General features: G+C 43.4%; 1 protein-coding gene across 3 annotated transcripts; it reads right to left on the reverse strand.

Moving 5' to 3' along the window:
* Positions 1 to 150: 150 nt before the first annotated feature.
* On the reverse strand, positions 151 to 17301 carry RB195_011631 (uncharacterized protein; the record flags this gene model as incomplete). Of its 3 annotated transcripts, XM_064193140.1 has the most annotated exons (11): positions 151 to 225; positions 291 to 355; positions 442 to 511; positions 775 to 879; positions 1567 to 1665; positions 6933 to 7078; positions 9075 to 9202; positions 11354 to 11386; positions 14315 to 14382; positions 17042 to 17112; positions 17169 to 17301. In XM_064193140.1, 11 exons carry the CDS (start codon positions 17299 to 17301, stop codon positions 151 to 153), a joined length of 993 nt encoding a protein of 330 aa, XP_064050721.1. The 3 variants fall into 3 exon arrangements, with proteins under 3 accessions (XP_064050721.1, XP_064050722.1, XP_064050723.1); XM_064193138.1 differs by lacking the exons at positions 11354 to 11386; positions 14315 to 14382; positions 17042 to 17112; positions 17169 to 17301 and having other exon boundaries at positions 9075 to 9195; XM_064193139.1 differs by lacking the exons at positions 151 to 225; positions 291 to 355; positions 442 to 511; ... (3 more) ...; positions 9075 to 9202; positions 11354 to 11386 and having other exon boundaries at positions 14308 to 14382.
* Positions 17302 to 18118: the final 817 nt, after the last annotated feature.

The raw sequence follows: 18118 nt of genomic DNA on the forward strand, positions 1-18118 counted from the left end.
GCAACAATATTATCGCCCAAACAACAGGTCAAATTCTTCTTTCTGCATGTGGTAAATAGATAAATAAATTAATTAATAAGAATGAAGAGATCAAGGCCAAGGACCATTTATTTTTTCACAGTACTTTTTAACACAACATTCAAGGTTACGTTACGCTTTAGGTGTATCTTCTTGCAAGAGCTTCTGCAAACCCAGCTCCGTTATTTTCTTTAGCGTATCCGGATCCTACGAATAATAAGTAACGATTAAAGAGATTGTGTTCGTTGTCTCCAAATCATCTCCAAACTTACCTCGAACAAGTCTGAACCCTTGGGTGAATTTTTTATGAAATCGCGAATCGCTTTCATTTCAGGGCCTAAAGAAACGTGAACACGTTCGCTATGATAAACGTTTAAAAGTATATTCTTGAACGAAGAAATTCTTCCGCAAAGTAAAACTTGCAGTCATTCCATGCTTTCACTTGTTCTGGGAATTGCTCCTCGAGGCTCTTCCATGTTTCGGGTGTAAGATTCTGGAGTACTAAGTGATAGTAAATAGGAATAGTATAAAATAAATAAATAAAGTTGTTTATATAGTATATAATAAGTATAGTTGTTAGTTGATAGCAATTAAATTTACCTTTATGCCAAATTCGTTCAATTGGGCAGACGTGATGCACTTTCTATGGGAGCAGAGCTGTGAGAAAGAGTGCGTGTAAAGAGGAGAAGGATGACGCGCTGCAGGAGACGCGTCGCGTCAACCCAATTGAACATGATCGACGACGAGTGTTCATACCTCGCTGTCAGCGACAAATTGCACCATCATTTGCGCCATGTTCTTGAGATATTCATCTTTATTTTTTGGATATGTGCCAGCGACAGCAAATCCTTTCGTTTCCCACTGAAAATACTAAATTCAAATACTGGATTATTGTTCATGATCCATGAAGAAAAGGGAAAAAAGTGTAGAGAAAGTGATGTTATACTTAAAAACTTCAAACTGCAATAAGCTGTAGTCTTTACCTTCAAGTGGAAAGATTATCTCACTTGTTTTGCTTGTGGAAGAGTTATCACAAGAAAGGAGACCTCTCAGAAATCATATTATTATAATCATTCGTATTTGCGCTAATATTTTCATCCTTACAAGTAGTTTTTCAGAGCGAACATTATTGCAGAAGATAGCATTTGTACAACAAATATATACAGACGGTTCAAAACGACATGAAGCGCGTACACTTGCGTAAGCGGCTGCGCTCGAAGCGGTGCGGTGGACGCAGCGGTTGGAATCGAGGTGGCGAACTGCAGAGGTGTGTAGCGGTAGCGTGGATCCCTCCATGGTTCCAACCGCTACGCTCCCCGTCCCGCTTCGAGCGCAGCCACTTACACAACTGTCCATGCTTCATATCTTTTAGACCCAACTATAGCCTCAGAGAAACTTGTAAAGTGGTTACGCGCCGCGGACGAGTTGTTCTGCAAATTCGTTTCGAGACCGTGACTAATTATAGTTGTTGTGTCAATGTCCGGACAAATTTTGCGTGTATACCATATTTTTTCAAACGCAGGAAGCTGAGTTGTGCTGTACTCCTACCTTTGTGATGAAATTTTGTGCCTCCTTTGTCAGTTTATTGTATCTTTCCATATAGGCGTTATAAGCAGCATTCGCCTTTGGTGCAAGCAATGGTGCCTCCTGAAATGTTTGGTTTTTGGAAAATACACGAAAAGCATCGGATTGCGTATGAACCAATTTTAAAACTTCATTGCATTGTCAAGTTATAGGGGGTAAAGCTTGCATTGGAAATTTCTCAGCAGGTGCCTTTTAAAAAGGTGTGGAAGCTAGAGGATGGGGAGAGAGAGGGGGAAGGGGGCTGTGATGGAATGAAAAGAAGAGGAAATAAATGAAGAGAGCAGAAAAAAAGGGAGGCGAAGTTAGATAGATGTGTTAAATAAACTTATATGAAGCGATGCAAAATCTACTTCTAAAAATCTAATACATAGTTTAGTGTGGGGTCCATCGATGCTATACAGCAGGATTAGTGGCTGCCGCACTGCGGTCCCGTTTTTATTCAAACGGTCAGAGATCAATCCTTGACAGAAGGCTTTTAAGCTTTTAGATTAGGGAAAGAATTAAAGACCACTTCTCTTATACAACAATAATGAATTTTTATTCTATCATCCAAAAAAAGCAACTTTGATGCTATTACTAAACGGAAAAAAAGACACCTGGAACATCAGACAAACTGGAGATAGGGAGAAAATTAGTGCAAAGTAAGGTCTATAAGTCACTGAATGCCGACACTCACAGTAAATTTCATGTAATACAATTTTGGGCGGTTGTAGAGACGAACACCAAGTTTTGCTCGAATAATTTTGGCTGCGCGCCAAAATCTGCATGATTCGGACAAAGTCCAATAACTTATTTCGTACTTTACAAAGGCTAATTCTGTTTGAAATATATTATAGGGGAGGACTTTTCTTATTGAAATTAATTTTTAGTTCTAGTTTTTCTTTTTCTCAAAAGCTAGTAGAGAAAAACGTGAAAAATTTGCTAGAATTCCTAGCGTTTCTCAACTAACTTTCAAGAAAAAAAAAACAAAAAAAGTACGAGAGGGTCTGTGATAAGGTGCACACTTAGGTTTCCTTTTAGGTTTTTTCTGGGTAAATTATAGATGTTTATATTTGCCTATCAAAAGCCGACCAGTGTAACAATCATTTCCAATCAGAGTAAATGTTAATCGCGCTTAAATACTGCCAGCAATGGTGTGAACACAATTTTAGGAAACTTTTCGGTGAAGTGTTCTTTCTAGTAATTTTTTTCCGTTGTGCAAAAATCAAGATTCGATTTCGGGATCGAATTCTGAAACAAACGTTATCAGCATCCAAAGAAAAAAATTGCGTCGTCGGATACACTCTGAGAACTTCCTCCCGTTTTCAACTCGTATCTGTACATATGTAGTGACAAACTTCTAAATCCTTGCAGTGAGCTATCTGTGGCGTCCATATTACATTACATATTTTTTATTTTACCTATAACACTATATATTAATGTTTATTATAGCGCTACCTACCAGTATTCTTTATATTATATTACATTGTGTTATATTATATTATTTCAACTTATTTGCTAAGCCTTCAATTTGCTTTTAATTCTATTCATTGTATTTGATTTTCGATTGCTGTATGAGCGGGTATATTAGAAAGAACTAGATCAGGGCCGCGTATACAAGTTTGAGTGCTTCCTGCTCGTGGTGGTCCTGCTTTGACTAAACGCAAAGTGCTGTCATCCTGCACATCGCCAAAGCCCATAACCTGAAAGGTCAACTGCCTGAAAGAAGTATGGAATCTTCGGCAACAAGCATTCGCTTAGTCACCCAGAACTGCCGAACACCGTCGAGTGAATTCCAACAAACCGTCCTGTCTAAGCTTCTCCGATATCTCTGTGTGCCCTTTTGCTGCGCTGCAGGAAACACGCATGAGAGATCGGCCCGTCATCAGCATCGAAAATTACACCATATACTGCGGCGATGCTGATGAAAGGAAAGTAGGTTGCTGCGCGGTAGCTGTGAGGAACGATTACAACAATCTGTTGGAGTAATTAGACTCAACGTTGTCTAAATGCGCCTTTCTACTACCGCGGGATCACAGAGGGCGTAACCTCGTAAGTGCAGACGCACCTACGGAAACCTTGTATGATGAAATCATTGCGTTGATCTCTAGAATACCAAGCCAGCACGTGGTCATTGTCGAAGTTGACGCAAATGCGAAGGTGGGACTTGAAAGTTGTTCTACTCAGCGGAACGCACGTTGGATAATAGTATTCGTCTTGTCGACTTATGTGAACAGACAGGCCTCATCATCGCTTCCACATTGAAGAGGAATCATCGACGGCATCGGCTCACGTGGCAGGGGTCAACCCTTTTAGAGACGAACCTTCCTGGGTCGGGTGTCTAAAAATCCAGAGCTATTTGAAACGTCGAATTCGACTCTGACCATCGCCCAGTTCTACTCAGCCTCAAGATACGGTTCCACAAAAGAAACTGATGAGTTTCTCCTCAAGTGAAAATCGTCATGGCAGTTCTGTAAAACAAAGAATGCAGAATGAAATTCCGTCAATATGTGTCCATTCATGTTGGAGTAAAGTACGGATCTTTGCGATGCGGATTCCTTCACAAAGTGCATCCAAGACGTTGCAATAGAGACACTACCGGTTCAAATACCGCGGAAGAAGTTTGCGTTTGTATCTGCGGAGGCAAGATCAACGTACAATTCTGTACGTGTCGCCCGCAGCATTGGCGAAATCAGCCAGGAAGAGCATCTGAGAAGGTAACTGCGTCGTCAACTGCAACAAGACTGCGTTAAGGAGTGGACATTAAGAGCGAAGGAGTTTGAGAAGGTGTGGGAGGACGAAAACCAGCGGAAAGCCTATGCTTTACTAAAGCAGTATAGCGGCAAGATTAAAAGATGTTTCCCAGTCCTCAACACTGCCACTGGAGTAGTTGTTGGTAAAGTAACCCTCACAATTTGGAAGGATTACTTCAAGACCTTGCTGAACTGGCAAGTGCCGTCAGCTCTTGAATTCGAGAACATTCAAAGACCGATGTATGCGGTTACGAGGAATCAACGACCGAGTCGGAGGTTCTGGTCTGTATCCAAGAGATGAGAAATGGAAAATCTGGTGAAAACGACAGAATTAGCGAAAATGCTGAAGTATCTTCTTCTGTCTGGGATTTGTGAGATGACAAGTGTTCAGTGTGGATAGACAAAAGGATTCCTGACAAGTGGAGACACGATATCATAATTTTTTTCCTTTCACAAAATTTTGTCCGTCACGAACCCAAGGAACTATCGAGTAATCTTTTTGCTGCGTGTTATGTAGAAGGTATTGGAGCGGATTATCCTGGAATGAGTTCTTAAACATCGCGAACAAACAACGTGAGACGAGGAAGCTTTCTTTCTTGCTGGCCGATCTACGATTGACTAGGTGTTCATCTTAAGGAGAGTGATCGAAATCTGGCGGCGGTAAAGGATAAAGGATAAAGTTTCTGGCGTTAATCAATCCGCTTGGGATGCGCCCCCACGTTCACTTCAATTCAGAATCGTTTGAGGTTTACGAACGTGTATCTGGCCTATACAATGACTTGCGGTGGCTAGCCGATGTGTCAAGTCAGTGCTTTTATCCTCACAAGTCTGGTAGCAATTTATCGACCTCGGAGGGATGAAAGGCTTGGTGAGCACTAGGGCGGATTCAAACCTCCGATCGATCGTGCAGGAAGCGGAACCTCTAACCGCTACACCACCCCTGGCGGCGGTATTCGAAACCAATGCAATTAGCCTTTCTGGACTTTGGAGCCGCTTTCGACTCCCTCATCGAGGCCGTCTTCTCAACGCGCTCTGTCGTGATGGAGTACCAGGAAAGTTCCTTTGCTTCCTTGATGACTGGAATCAGTGAGCAACTGCTGCAGTTGGAACACGCGTCGGATGTACAACACCGTTTACAGCGATAACTTGGATTAAGACAAGGGGCAGTGACAGGATCCTTCTTGTTCAACTTTGCTATCGATGACATAATGCGAAGAACAGTCAATCAGTGTCGTGCCGACCTCGCCTTAGCACCATCAACGTGCCCCTTGACTGACTTTCAGTACGCAGACGATGTTATATTCGCAGAAAGCAGTGCGAAAGGTACAAGTTTGACAACAACATGTTGTCAACCTTGTACCGAAGCTGGCTCTAGCCTATGGACTACGTCTACCCCCTGATAAATGCAAGCAGATGTGGGTCTCTTTGAGATCTCGAACGGGAATCAGAGTGGACGGACAATCGATCGAACTCGTCGATGAGTTCTGTTACCTGGAAAGATATTCAGCAAAGATGTGCTAAGACCACTTCTGTATTTAACTCCTTTGTGTTTGTGGTCGACCTCCTTTGCCAACCAAATCAAGCTGCAAGTCTACCTATCCTCAATTTGTCCCATCATGTACGGATCGGGGTCTTGAGCAGCACCGAATGCAGTGATGGAGAGTCTTGATTGCACGGAAGGAAAACCTCTAAGACGGCTGCTTGGCAAGTTTTTGCTTAGAGTATGCCACAGTGAACATCTTTACGCGGAAATCGATGTGGTATACCGGCGGATGACACTTCGAAGATATCAACATCTTGCTTCGCCATCAAAAGTGGCTACTGCTAAGTGGAAAATCGTCTTCGTTTCTCTGGTCATATATTAAGAAGATCACCAGATGGGCTTGTTTAACGAGTTATGAGATGTTTGTCGGGTTCAAGTTCAAAGAAGAGGCACGCTGGCCGAAAACGGAAATTTTGGACTGAGGTGGTGAAAAAGAGCTGAGGATACTCGGCGTGAATAGGCAGTTCAGGCGACAAGTAAGGTTTTGCAGGAGACGGAATAGCGACGAATGGATTGATTTTGTGCAAGCTCTCGCAGAAGATTGAGAAGGTTGGGCAGAGCTATGTTCAAGGTTGGCACACTTCGGCAAAGATGAGGGTGATCGCATCAGGCAGTGACACCTGCCGATTAAGTCAAGGAAGTCACATTCAATTTTCGATTGCTGTATGAGCGGGTATATTAGAAAGAATGAGATGGGAGAGGGAGAGGAGGTCGTTCTCCAAAGTCTTTTGTGGAGGTGAGGGTCGTTCTCAAGAGTTTTTACCCAACTTGAACTTGACGCTTGACGGATTAGACGTCTTAGATGTAGGTGGTAGCAGTCTGTCATCTCATGAGCGTTGGAGATGACATACTACCTTGTTTTAATAAGCATTGTTCGTGGGTGTTCTTATAGCCGCTGTTGCCTGGCCGCATCGATCAATGTCCATTTAAATATCAATATCTAAATTGAGATTGAAATTCGAGTTTGTCTGTCCGATGATTCCGGCTTTTACTGGGTCTACTGTATAGAGAACTATGTTGATTACAGGTCCTATAAAAAAAACGAAAACCCAAACCTTCTCTATGAGCTGGACGAATTCTTTCAAGTTTGAAACCGTTGGCAATTCTCCTTTGTGCAGCTTGTTCATAAGATCGACAAATTGTTGTTTTTCCGCATCAGTTGCACTATTGATCGCATCCATAACATAGCCAGGCACGTACTCTGAAGTCGTTATCTTTTCTCTTTTGTTCTTCGAAACCATCCAAATGATTTGTCAAATAAGAAAACATTGGATTAACCTATAGCAGAGATTTCTAACAAAAGTTCTGGGCAAACACTTTTAGAGGTGACGATGAGCTCATACACTACGCATCGGTGCTTGCCTTGCATTAAGAGGAAGGAGAGACAGTCAATTAGAGAAGAATGAAGACTTTCGGAACTGTCGGTTACTCCGCTCGTTTAACTTACACTTGCATAAGCTATAGGGTGTATTGTAGTCGAAGTGAGTGTTCTAAGTCCCAAGCGGATTTGAGAACTGCGAGGCGAGATAAAGATAAGCTCAGGTGATCAGCCTTCCCTCTGAGTGAAGTTTTGTAGACCTCTAGAAGATGTGTCTGTCACATTATGGTGACATTGGGATCGGTTTAGCACACTAATAGCTGCGTGATAGTGAAACTTTTTTAACCACCAGTTTTGGCTGGATTGTAGTCGTATCCGATTTTTAAGCGAAACTCCTTCACTGGAGATCCGTTTTTTTTACTGATTTTCTAACTATTGTACCCATCTACGAGTTAAAGTCAGCACAGCACAAAATTGACGACGTTGGAGTTAAGGGTGCAGGCTTTATTTTGCTGTCCTTAGAAAATGTTGCGGCGTCTTTATTCTTTGGTCGCTGACATGAGATAGAGCGTCGAATCTCCTCCCTTACTTGTGTGAAGTCAGATACTTCTAGAATTACTATTTCGATTGAGCCTTTAAAGGCACTAACCGCTTTTTATCTTGCGGAGAGCCCAGGATTCCGAGGCACAGGTCAAAGCAGAAAGTGTGATGGTGTTAAGGAGATGAGCCTGATACGTGCTCCTGATCCTATTCACTACATCCTCGATGCTTTTATTTGCTACCCAAGCTGGTCTCTTCCTACTGTACAACTCGAAGGTCAGGTCGTTCTTCATGATCATTCCCCGACCCAGCTCAACAATGCTCGGTATCTAAATAACAAAGCATTCGGATGTTTTTTTCCCGTTTAGGAAGAACATATCCGAAATGAAATTAGCAATCTGAAACCAATCCGTTTCTTATGAGCATCGTTTTTCGTTAGGTTAGGTGATATCGTATCTCCTTTGTTCAAATCGATGATGATATTCTTATAGAATGGTGAAATTCCTATCCTGAAATTACTGCACAACCCTCGAAGCACTGTTATGTACTGAGTAGGGACGTCGTTGTCCATTTCCTCCGGGCTCGTATGACCGCTTCCGTCCCAATTGAGTCAGGAGCTTTCTTTAAGTCGACGAAGGTGAGAAATAGCGGCATCTTGTACTCTTGCTGTACCTCGATGATTTGTTTAGATTTCCCCTACTAATCCAGAAAAAGCTGTCTTGCGTGATCTCCTCAGCGACGCAATTATTACAGGTAGTAGAGCGAGAGCAATGTGCAATGTATATATATGAAGATGTATTGAAGTATAGATTTGGAGGAAATTGTTCATATTTTATCGCGTAATAATAAATAAATGTCTGGCGTTATCCAATCGGCTTGGGATGCCCCACCACGTTTTCTCCAATCGTTAGAGGTTTACGAACGTATAACTAGTACAGTGACTAACGGGGCTAGGGGATGTGTCACGTTTGTGCTTTTATTCTCCGAAACAAATTTGGTACCAACTTACAGAGAAATGAAAGGCTTTGTAGGCTAGGGCGGATTCGAACCTCCGACTGACCGTGCAGACATAGCGGAACCTTTCAACGACTACACCCGGTCACCTATCGCGTGATATTTTGCAAAATTGGGGAGACGGACTAAAACAACCCTGTTTCCCACGTCCACGGAGAATTGGGCGCGATTACTCCCTTACTCAGACTATGGCCCAACACTCACCTTTTTCCAATACCATCAAGTCGGCTTAAACCAAACTATGCTAACTTAGGTTGAAGCTCACTGTTTGGAAAAGACATCCGTCTCAGTGAAATCCACAACCTGAAGCAACTAAATTACTCACTTGATTCTTCCTTCACCTTTTCGATCAATTTGTTTAACATTTCCACAGTGAATGTGGTGTCATTAAAAGCAGGGAAAGCTGAAGCCCCTGCTACCAACACACAGAGGAACAAGAATCGCATGTTGAGCCTGAAAGTGGAAGTAGTCAATAAACCAGGCAATTTATGAACGGTCGTCTAAATCGGTGAAAATATCGCGGAATGACATACTAGTCATAATCAGTCATAGGCAACATAGTCGAGCGTCTTGATTTTTGATGTTATCAAAAAGGTGATTTTAAGATGTTCGAGTAACGTGTGGGGTGCTGCGCTTTTACTCGGTATTAAGGTACGCGGACGTTAGTAGTTGCTCATTTGAGCTTGGCAATGCAAATGCACCCACAATTTAAAGCCAGTGTATTATTGGGAGTCTAAAGGCGGTGTGTGCAAGCTAACGATATTGGGGTTGCTATGGATATATAGTTCGGGTTGTAGATCACGAGTATGAACGTGGCGGTGCTTAAAGGCAGCATACCACAAATCTGAAGTGGTGCAGATTTCAGGTGGAGTATCCGTATACGGGGTCGTAGATTATGGAGACGGGGGTAGTTCCGGTCATCTCTCCCTGCATCACTACAAACAGCCGCCTCCAGAATGTTGTTTTGTACGACGCGATCTATTGTAACGCTCCTCCACTCCATTGCGCCTCCTCTGCCTTGCGATTCGTCGAAAATCAATTCGCACAGCCCCGACAGGCAGTAAGGGACGCTGCGCGTGCGAGGATGGCGCGCAGCAATAGAAGGCATCGTATAAAACAGCATTCAGGGGCCGGCTGCTTGCAGTGATTCAGGGAGAGATGAGCGGAACCACCCCGGTCTCCATAATCTACGAACCCATATACGGGTACTCCACCTGAAATACGTACCACACCAGATTCGCGGTACGCTGCCTTTGATTTACCCTGATTTACGTGAAAGACGGCATGGCCTTAGGGTACCCGCAGAGTTCAGAGAAAGCTGCCGGCCCTGCGGTTTTGGGGCTATTGAGCGCATTGTTGTGAATAGTCAATAACCACCAAAACCGCAGAGCCGTCAAAGCGCGCGCCCGCGCGGCTCTGAACTCTGCGGGCAGCCTTAGCTCCCAGAAGATACGGGAGATCGCGTCACGTGTGTCTATGCGGCGTGTTCGCGGTCGAGCTGTCAAAAATTAATTGAGTCTCTTTAGCAGCTTGTTCAGGTAAGACCAATAAATGGGCTGCTGAGGAAACCGGACCATGTACAGTTGTTGTGTGTTCCTGCATATAGTCGAGTCAAAATGAAATAAACCACGATGTAGTTGCACAAGCGGTCCCGCTGGAACAACGAGGTTTCCGACCGCTCAAAGACGACCTGCGAGCGGTGTGCTTGGCAGTTTGCCAATTTTGCTAGATGAAGTTATCCGGAAAGATATTGACTGTAATTTTTTTCTTTTAATTTTTTGTTCTCATTCTTTGTGCTTTTCTTTCTGATTTTTTCGTCTTTAATGTTTCTGTTTTCGTATTTTTGTTGTTTCTTGTATTTGCTTTTGCTATAGAGATCCATATCGTATCTGTATTGCTTTTCTTCATGTTTTGCTTCTGAAAATTGGTTCAAAATTGTATTCATTTCTATGTCAATGGTTTTTTTTTGTTTCTTCGCCTACTCTCCTTCTCTTACAAACAAAAAAAGAACATTAACATGAAAGCAAATATATAAACTAAAACAACACCATAACTTAAGAGAAATACAGATACAATATTGATCTAGGGTAAAATGTGGTTGAGGGGTCAGTGGCGCCCTCATTTCTGGAAATAAATAACTAAAGCTAAAGCTACATAGAGAAAAAGTAAAATCCAGAACGTCCAGAAGAGCACCACTGAGTGGCTGCCATTCGGCTCTCCCAAATAAATCAGAAAGAAAAGCAAAAAGAATGAAAACAACCAAACAACTGCGCCAGATATCGATACGGATGACGTCACTCGGGAAAATTTGGTAAATTGCTAAGCAAACCGCTTGCAGGCCGTGTGCGAGCAGTCCAACACCAACGCAACCGCTCGTGCAACTACACCGCCCTTCGTGTCGATTTGGTCCGACTATTTCTCGTAGGAACTTAGGCTGTTCCCACGCCGTTTTTCAAGACTATTAGAGGGAACTAGATATGGTCACGCTCGTTCTGCAGAACAGAAACGCTAGAATGTTACACAAAAACCCCGGAATCGTATTTTTTTTATATGCTGCTTCTACGTTTTCGTCTCAAGTGTACAAAGGATATGCTGAAATCATACCACTTAGCAGGAGAAGTTCTTCGAAAATGAAGGCTGAATTAGCTCAGTGATAATTCCTGTATAAACATCCAGATACGGATAAGTTCCCGCTCAATCGTAAATGGATGTCCATATTGAAATTTTATAGATTGTCGTGCATTTTTTTTATTGTGCCTGTACCTCAACTGGGTACCGTTTATCAGGTTGATGTAAAAAAATAACGTTCGCTTTTGCATGCGGTGCACGTTGTTGCGTAATGTTGGGATCTTTCTAGAAAATAATAAGGTTAAGGAGTAGATCGCGAATGTGAACATGATGAGGCCCTGTTCGCCTTTTCATCCAGGAAAACGTCGTAGGAACTGGCCTTATCGATCGGATTTTCCCACTACGAGACACCTAACAGTGTGACACGTGCGCGAGCGCAGACATACGCGCCGCATCTGCAAGCGAACGGACAGTCAGTCGGCTGCTGATGCTGCCTCTTCCGCTCGCTGGTAGACCCGGTGCGTGTTTTTGTGCTTCCAAACGTAACACGTTGTTAGGTGCCTCGTAGCGGGAAAATTAGATCGCCAAGACCGCTCCTCACGCTCCTTTTCAGAGCACTGAGGGAAACTGGGCGTTATCGTGTTCACATTCGCGATCCGCACCGACAACCCTATTTTTCGTAGGAAGAAATGCCATTATCGTCAATTTAAGGGCATCACCTCACGAATCTGGGGTGTTATGGATTTCCGATGGCCAAAGTCTATACGGGGTTCTAGATAGCAGAAACGGGTGGGATTTTGCTCCTTTTTTCCTATTCGCCGTAATAGAAATTAGAAATAGAGGTTCGAAGAACTCGTCGTAGAAAACAGTCTGCCATAACGCTCGAATTTCTATTGGAGCGCACCACCCTTGTGCACACGCCGCATCTTCTGGGCCGTTTTTTACAGCGATCAGGAAGAAATGAGCGGGATCCTACCCGTTTCTTCAATCTACGACCCCATATAGTCTTTTTTTTTTCATCGAAAATCCACACCATCTCAGATTCGTGGGGTGATGCCTTTAACTGTATGATGTCTCCAATGATTATGTATATCATCGGAGCGAAACAAGAGATAAGTGCTGTTGATGTGTTCAAAAACAAATCCAGTAGGTATAGGACGGACATTTTGGATAGTAAACCAGAGAATAGCAATGGATACTAACAGCTAGACAGATATTTCAGCATAAAAGCTCGGTGTTGCAAGTAAATCTCCTCCTCTACTCTAATCAAAGAAGAGCCGAAACTAGGCAAAAAAAAAATGCAAATAGTAAATAGAGAAGACCACCGGAAAGCGTGGTGGCAAATTTCTTTCGTCTCCACTCTTGCTAGAAACCATGTTCCACCCTCAACTGAACAAAAATAGGATCGAGTTCTACCATTTCTTACGGTTTGCATAAAATCGAAACGACAGTGGTCGTAAGTGTAATATCGTTGAACTTTTTCACTATATTACACCCACTGTTCTGCAGAGCACATATCAGAGGAAAAGACTTGCGATCGCAAAAAATGTGGATTGTTAACGTGACGAATACGATCATACGTCAGTCAGGAGGCACAAACAATAACTAATCCGAACATGAACGGATTCTCCCGGGAAACTAACGAAGGTACGCGTAATTTGCGCGGAAGTCCGTCGGACATTTTGAAAGTACGCGGTCACGCAGACTTCACCCGAAAATCAGCAACAATTCGAAAAACGTTGTTTAGTTTACGCGGACACACCAGAAATATATCAACGATGTGTCGGCGAGGTTTCGGTTCCACTAGTGAAGATCCATGGTTGTTTCTTGCAAAAAGAGTTATTGATACAGTAATTCATTCTTCATCTAAAAAAAGCTACCTTTCACCTCCAGGCAGGAAAATGTTGCGTTTATTTATTCATTATGAAGACGAAAATCATTTTGGAAAAAAATTTGGTAATGTAACTTGGACCGATGCTTTTTCCACTGCCTAATAGGAAATGGGAAAAGTTGAGTTCAAAAACATTGGCTTACTTTAATGAGTAAAGAAGGAGAAGAACGAGAGATTCACTCATTTGTTTATCTATTTATATTTGTTTACTGCACTCAAAAGTGTGATCACGGGCAAAAAAAAGTGTGTTATTGAACAGAAAGAAATCAAAACTTTAGAAAACGGGAAATGTTCAAACGAACGTGAACAGAAAACTAAAGATCTAAATCGTTTTGTGAATTGCGGGAAACCAGTAGGGATACGGGGCCGGTTCCCATAAATTATTTTTGCATAGGCACGTGTCGTAAAAATCTAACAAACACATACATTTCACTTCTTCAACTCGACTAAAGAATAACCAAACTACATCGTTGCATTATTCTGCGGGAAGGAATCCAGCAAATCGTCATTATGTTCATTTTGTTACATGTGGTGAGAGAGCAATCAGAGACCGCAAATACGATACACCATAGAACGAACTGAGTCTTGGGCACGGTACTGAACTATAACTGGCCGGGTATTGAAACGGTCGCTGCTGGTATTGTGGCCGTGAAATCTATCCGTAAAAAGTGGATTATCAGGATCGAGTCAGCGTTTACATCGGATTCCGTACATAGGCCAACAATCCTCGGTAATCTATACAGGACCTCCCACTCTAATCTGGTATTAGGGGCAATTAAAAGAACAGCGGTATTTATTGCGTTACAAATCTGATAGCAACGCTTTCACATAGGTTTATCCTGACAAGGCCACCACCTGATCAATCAATAAATACGACATTCTGTAGCATTTCGAAAAACCAACAGTTAATAATTGGTTGTAATATGCGTAGCTGAATCTAAATTTGTGGTTTACAAGCGACTCAATACTTTTTCCCATTTTAAAAATTACAAATTTTGTAATTGTAACAATAAACTAAGAATATGACCGTTTATCATTGTTTTTATTCGAAGCACTTCTATCATGCGCGGAAAAAATTCCAATAATTCATTCTCGTCGTTTAGTACACCGTTCCCATGCGATGACCTTTTCCTGGATAGCAACGGTCGAGGCATGATTGCGTGAAACAGCACACCTGCAACACTGATTATTGTAAACATGAAACATTCCACTTAAAGGCCGTATGCTACGAAATGGGCGATCGTAGTATCTCTCCAGGAACATCTCCTAATCCTGAAAACCCAGGAACGAAAACTGAGAAAAATGGCAACGCGCCGCCACGAGGATGACTCATTAGAAGGTGCGTCGTAGAAAGAATTGTAGCTCTCGAGCGAGCGGGCCAAGAACCAATGAGGTCTCATCAGCGGTGTATTCAAGTAAACAGTTAAAGTAAATTTAAAGTAAAGTAAGCAATGAACAGAAATGGCGTGTGTTCGAGGGTGGTGCGTTATTAGGTGTCTCGTAGGAAAAATCGTAACGAAAGCCCATTTCTCGTCCCCTTTCTCAGGATGATGAGGAAGAATCGAGCGTGGTACGCACATGGTCGTAACCTGTTTGCACCCCCTAATCCTATCTTCTCATGGAGAGATCTCAACATCGTCCATTTCTCCGTATGTTGCCTTTAACCGAAAAAAAAAAACTCTTTTTCCCCAAATCCTCAAGGCTTTGTCGAAGACTATAGTTCTCTTGCATTTTGTTTCGCGCTCTTTCATCATCGTTTTGCAAGAACGTGAATAAGTACAGTACGGGCTACAAATTTCACTGATCATGTCTATTTCCACTTCCGATGAGTCTTAATTTTTCGATTATCAATCATAGGTCTTGTTTTCAAGGTTGACTTTCCACGCAACGTTCTCTATTTCTAACGCGAGTTGTTTTTTTGGGAGGTTACACTATCCATGCATTTGTTGCACCAAACAAATATCGGCCATTTTTCACCTAACACAACTGCGACAGCCAATATAAGGTGAAAACACAGTTTTCAGTACGAGACCACGTATACGAGTCTGTTCGTTATCTACTCATCGTAGCCGTTCTTGTGCTGAATGCAGTTGGGAGTTTGAATACAGGACTGTGGGCACGGATGAGCTTTATAATATATAGTCGGGTCAAGACAACATGAAGCACGGTGCAATTACGTACGCGATTTCTCTCGAGGCGGTACGGTGGAGCGTAGCGGTTAGAAGCGTACTGGAATCCCTGCTGACACCCTGCTCACCCATCACTGTAGTTTGTGATGGTCCAACCTCGGTTCCAACTGCTGCCTCCACTGCGCAGTTACGCAAATGCACCGTGCTTCATGCCGTTATAACCCGACTATACATGGCTATGTTTAGCGTACGGATTAATGTCGAAATATTGCAAAAACTGTTGTCGCCCAGTGCACCGCCAAAGCCTACCCTGATCACCCGATAAGTTAAATGCCTAGAATGGGCATGGAATCACTGACAACAACTCTCCGTTTAACGCCTAAAGGCGTCACCCCACGAATCTGAGGTGGTACGAATTTCAGGTGGAGTATTCGTATACGGGATTGTAGATTATTGAGAGAAGGGGGTCCAATCCTCCAATCGAACTCCTTTTAGAAAGTGGTGCGCCGGAACGCTCGAAGCCGTATCTTTCGGGCCGTTTTCTACGACGATTAGGAAGAAATGAAAGGAATCACCCACCTCTCCATAATCTACGATCGCATATACGAATACTCCACCTGAAATCAATACCACCTTAGATTCGTGGGGTGATGCCTTTAACTGTCGGATACCGTAGAGTTCGGCGTCGATAGGCACTTCGGATGAGAGGTGAGGTCCAGCAGGATACGGAACAACGACAAATGGAAAGATTCTGTGCTAGCTACTTTCGAGGATCGAGAAACTCAAAGATGATTGGGCAGAGCTGTCTTCAAGGACGGGGTCGTAGATTGTGAGGAAGAGGGTGATTCCGTTCATCTCTTCCTGTATCAGTGAAAACGGACGACCCCGGAACGCTGTCCACCCTTCGTCGAAAACACATTCGGACGAATCGCAGGCGGGGCGGGGCGCAGTGGCTCCGCATTGCTACGGAAGTCGTCGTAAGAAACAGCGTTCCGAAGTCGTCCGTTTACACTGATACAGGGAGAGATGAACGGGATCATCCTCCTCCCCACAATCTACGACCCCGTGTTGGCATTACCCGCCTGAAACCCGTACCACCCAGATTCGTAGAATGATCCCTTTAAAGAGTTTTCATCATAAATCAGAACTGACAACAATCTGACCGGAACTGGCGGTTATAAACAAAGTTTTAGTGTCACGCAACTACCATTCAGCTGAACTGGTCCGAAAATTAGCGGGATGTGACCAGTTACATCTCGGTGATCCGCTCAAGCGACGTAAACAACTCATCAGTTTCGTATGCACCCCGTTTATTTGACTCACTCTCTGCTGGCAGAGGCATCGTCGTGTATGACGCCTTCCGATGGCGTAACCTACACGGTACTTCTTTCGAAATATACTTGACGTATAGTAGAGTCAAAAGCACGGTGCTGTTGCGTAAGCGCTTGCGCTTGTAGCTGTGCGGTAGAGCGTAGCGGTTAGGATCGAGTGGGGACCCTTGCTGCCACTGTTCATTGCTGCAGTTCGCGATGGCCCCACCTCGATTCCAACCGCTCCCTGCACCGCGGCGCTTCGAGCGCACCCGCTTACGGAACTGCACCGTTCTTCATGTCGTTTTGACCTGACTATACTTCACAACGCAGGAGAGTCGAGCCATGTATACGATGAAATTTTGTACATATAATCTAGAACCACCATATGTACCTTCTCTTTTGGAAATTCCTTTGAATTACAGCCTCCTCTGCTCGCACAACAAGTTGATGCAAATGACTGCGCTGAAAAACGATTTACCATCGACTAGAAATTCAATCCAGTTACGGTAGACGCTTACCGTTATCTGTCACACAAGGCTTGCTTTCACCTGGGAACTTGCAGAACATATTAAGATGTTTCTGGAACTTATCACATGACAGAACTGAGGCGGCTAGGGCGCAGACGAGCAGGGCGAGGATCACTGACTTCATACCTGAACCGGCTAGTATTAGTGAAGAATGATTCAACCAGGTCAAAACCATCTGAAGCTCGGTGCAGTTGCAGAGGCGGCTGCTTTTGAAGTGGCGTAGCGGTTGGGATCGAGGAAAGGACCCTCGCAACCTTCACTCATCTATGCTGTCCGAGTGGAACTAACGAAGGTCCTAGCTCTATTTGTGACCGCTTGCTCCACCGTGCCGCTTCGAACACAGCCGCTTACGCAACTGCATCGAGCCTCATTTCGTTTCGATCCGACTATACGACGGCAAATAAAATTATTTTGACGTCTGGTATCTGAGAGTTCAGGTAGGCGATCAAGGGGCTATCATTTCCAAGCAATATCAGAGAGTTCCCATATCGACTACATGCCTTAACTTTTCGACCTGGTCATAGAAGTTATCTGACGATCTCAAGGAGCTTACAAAAATAAAAATTCTACAAATTCGTTGCTGAGAGAGGAGGCAAACTAAAGAAAGCGTACAGATGCAAAATTGCGGTGGTTTTGTGTGCTGTGGATTTTTTAGCTTGGCGAAATGGTGGTGTAAGAACGAGATTCATGGAATCAGATAAATGCACATGAAATGGGTTCTGATGATGTCTCATTTAAAAATTGTGAAGTAGGTAAACAAATCAAACTAAAATTAAACTAATCAAACTAATTGATCTATTAATAGGTTATCGATCACGACACTTGGATAACTGCAGCCTGGTAGACGATCAGCACTGAGAATGCTGCTAGCAGCAGAATGGCAAAGCTTTGAGGTAAAACTAGGGGAACAGCTGACCACTCCACCTCGGTGGATTGTGCGA

The sequence above is a fragment of the Necator americanus genome, chromosome III (genome assembly GCF_031761385.1).
Source record: "Necator americanus strain Aroian chromosome III, whole genome shotgun sequence".
NCBI classification, from domain to species: Eukaryota; Metazoa; Nematoda; class Chromadorea; order Rhabditida; family Ancylostomatidae; genus Necator; species Necator americanus.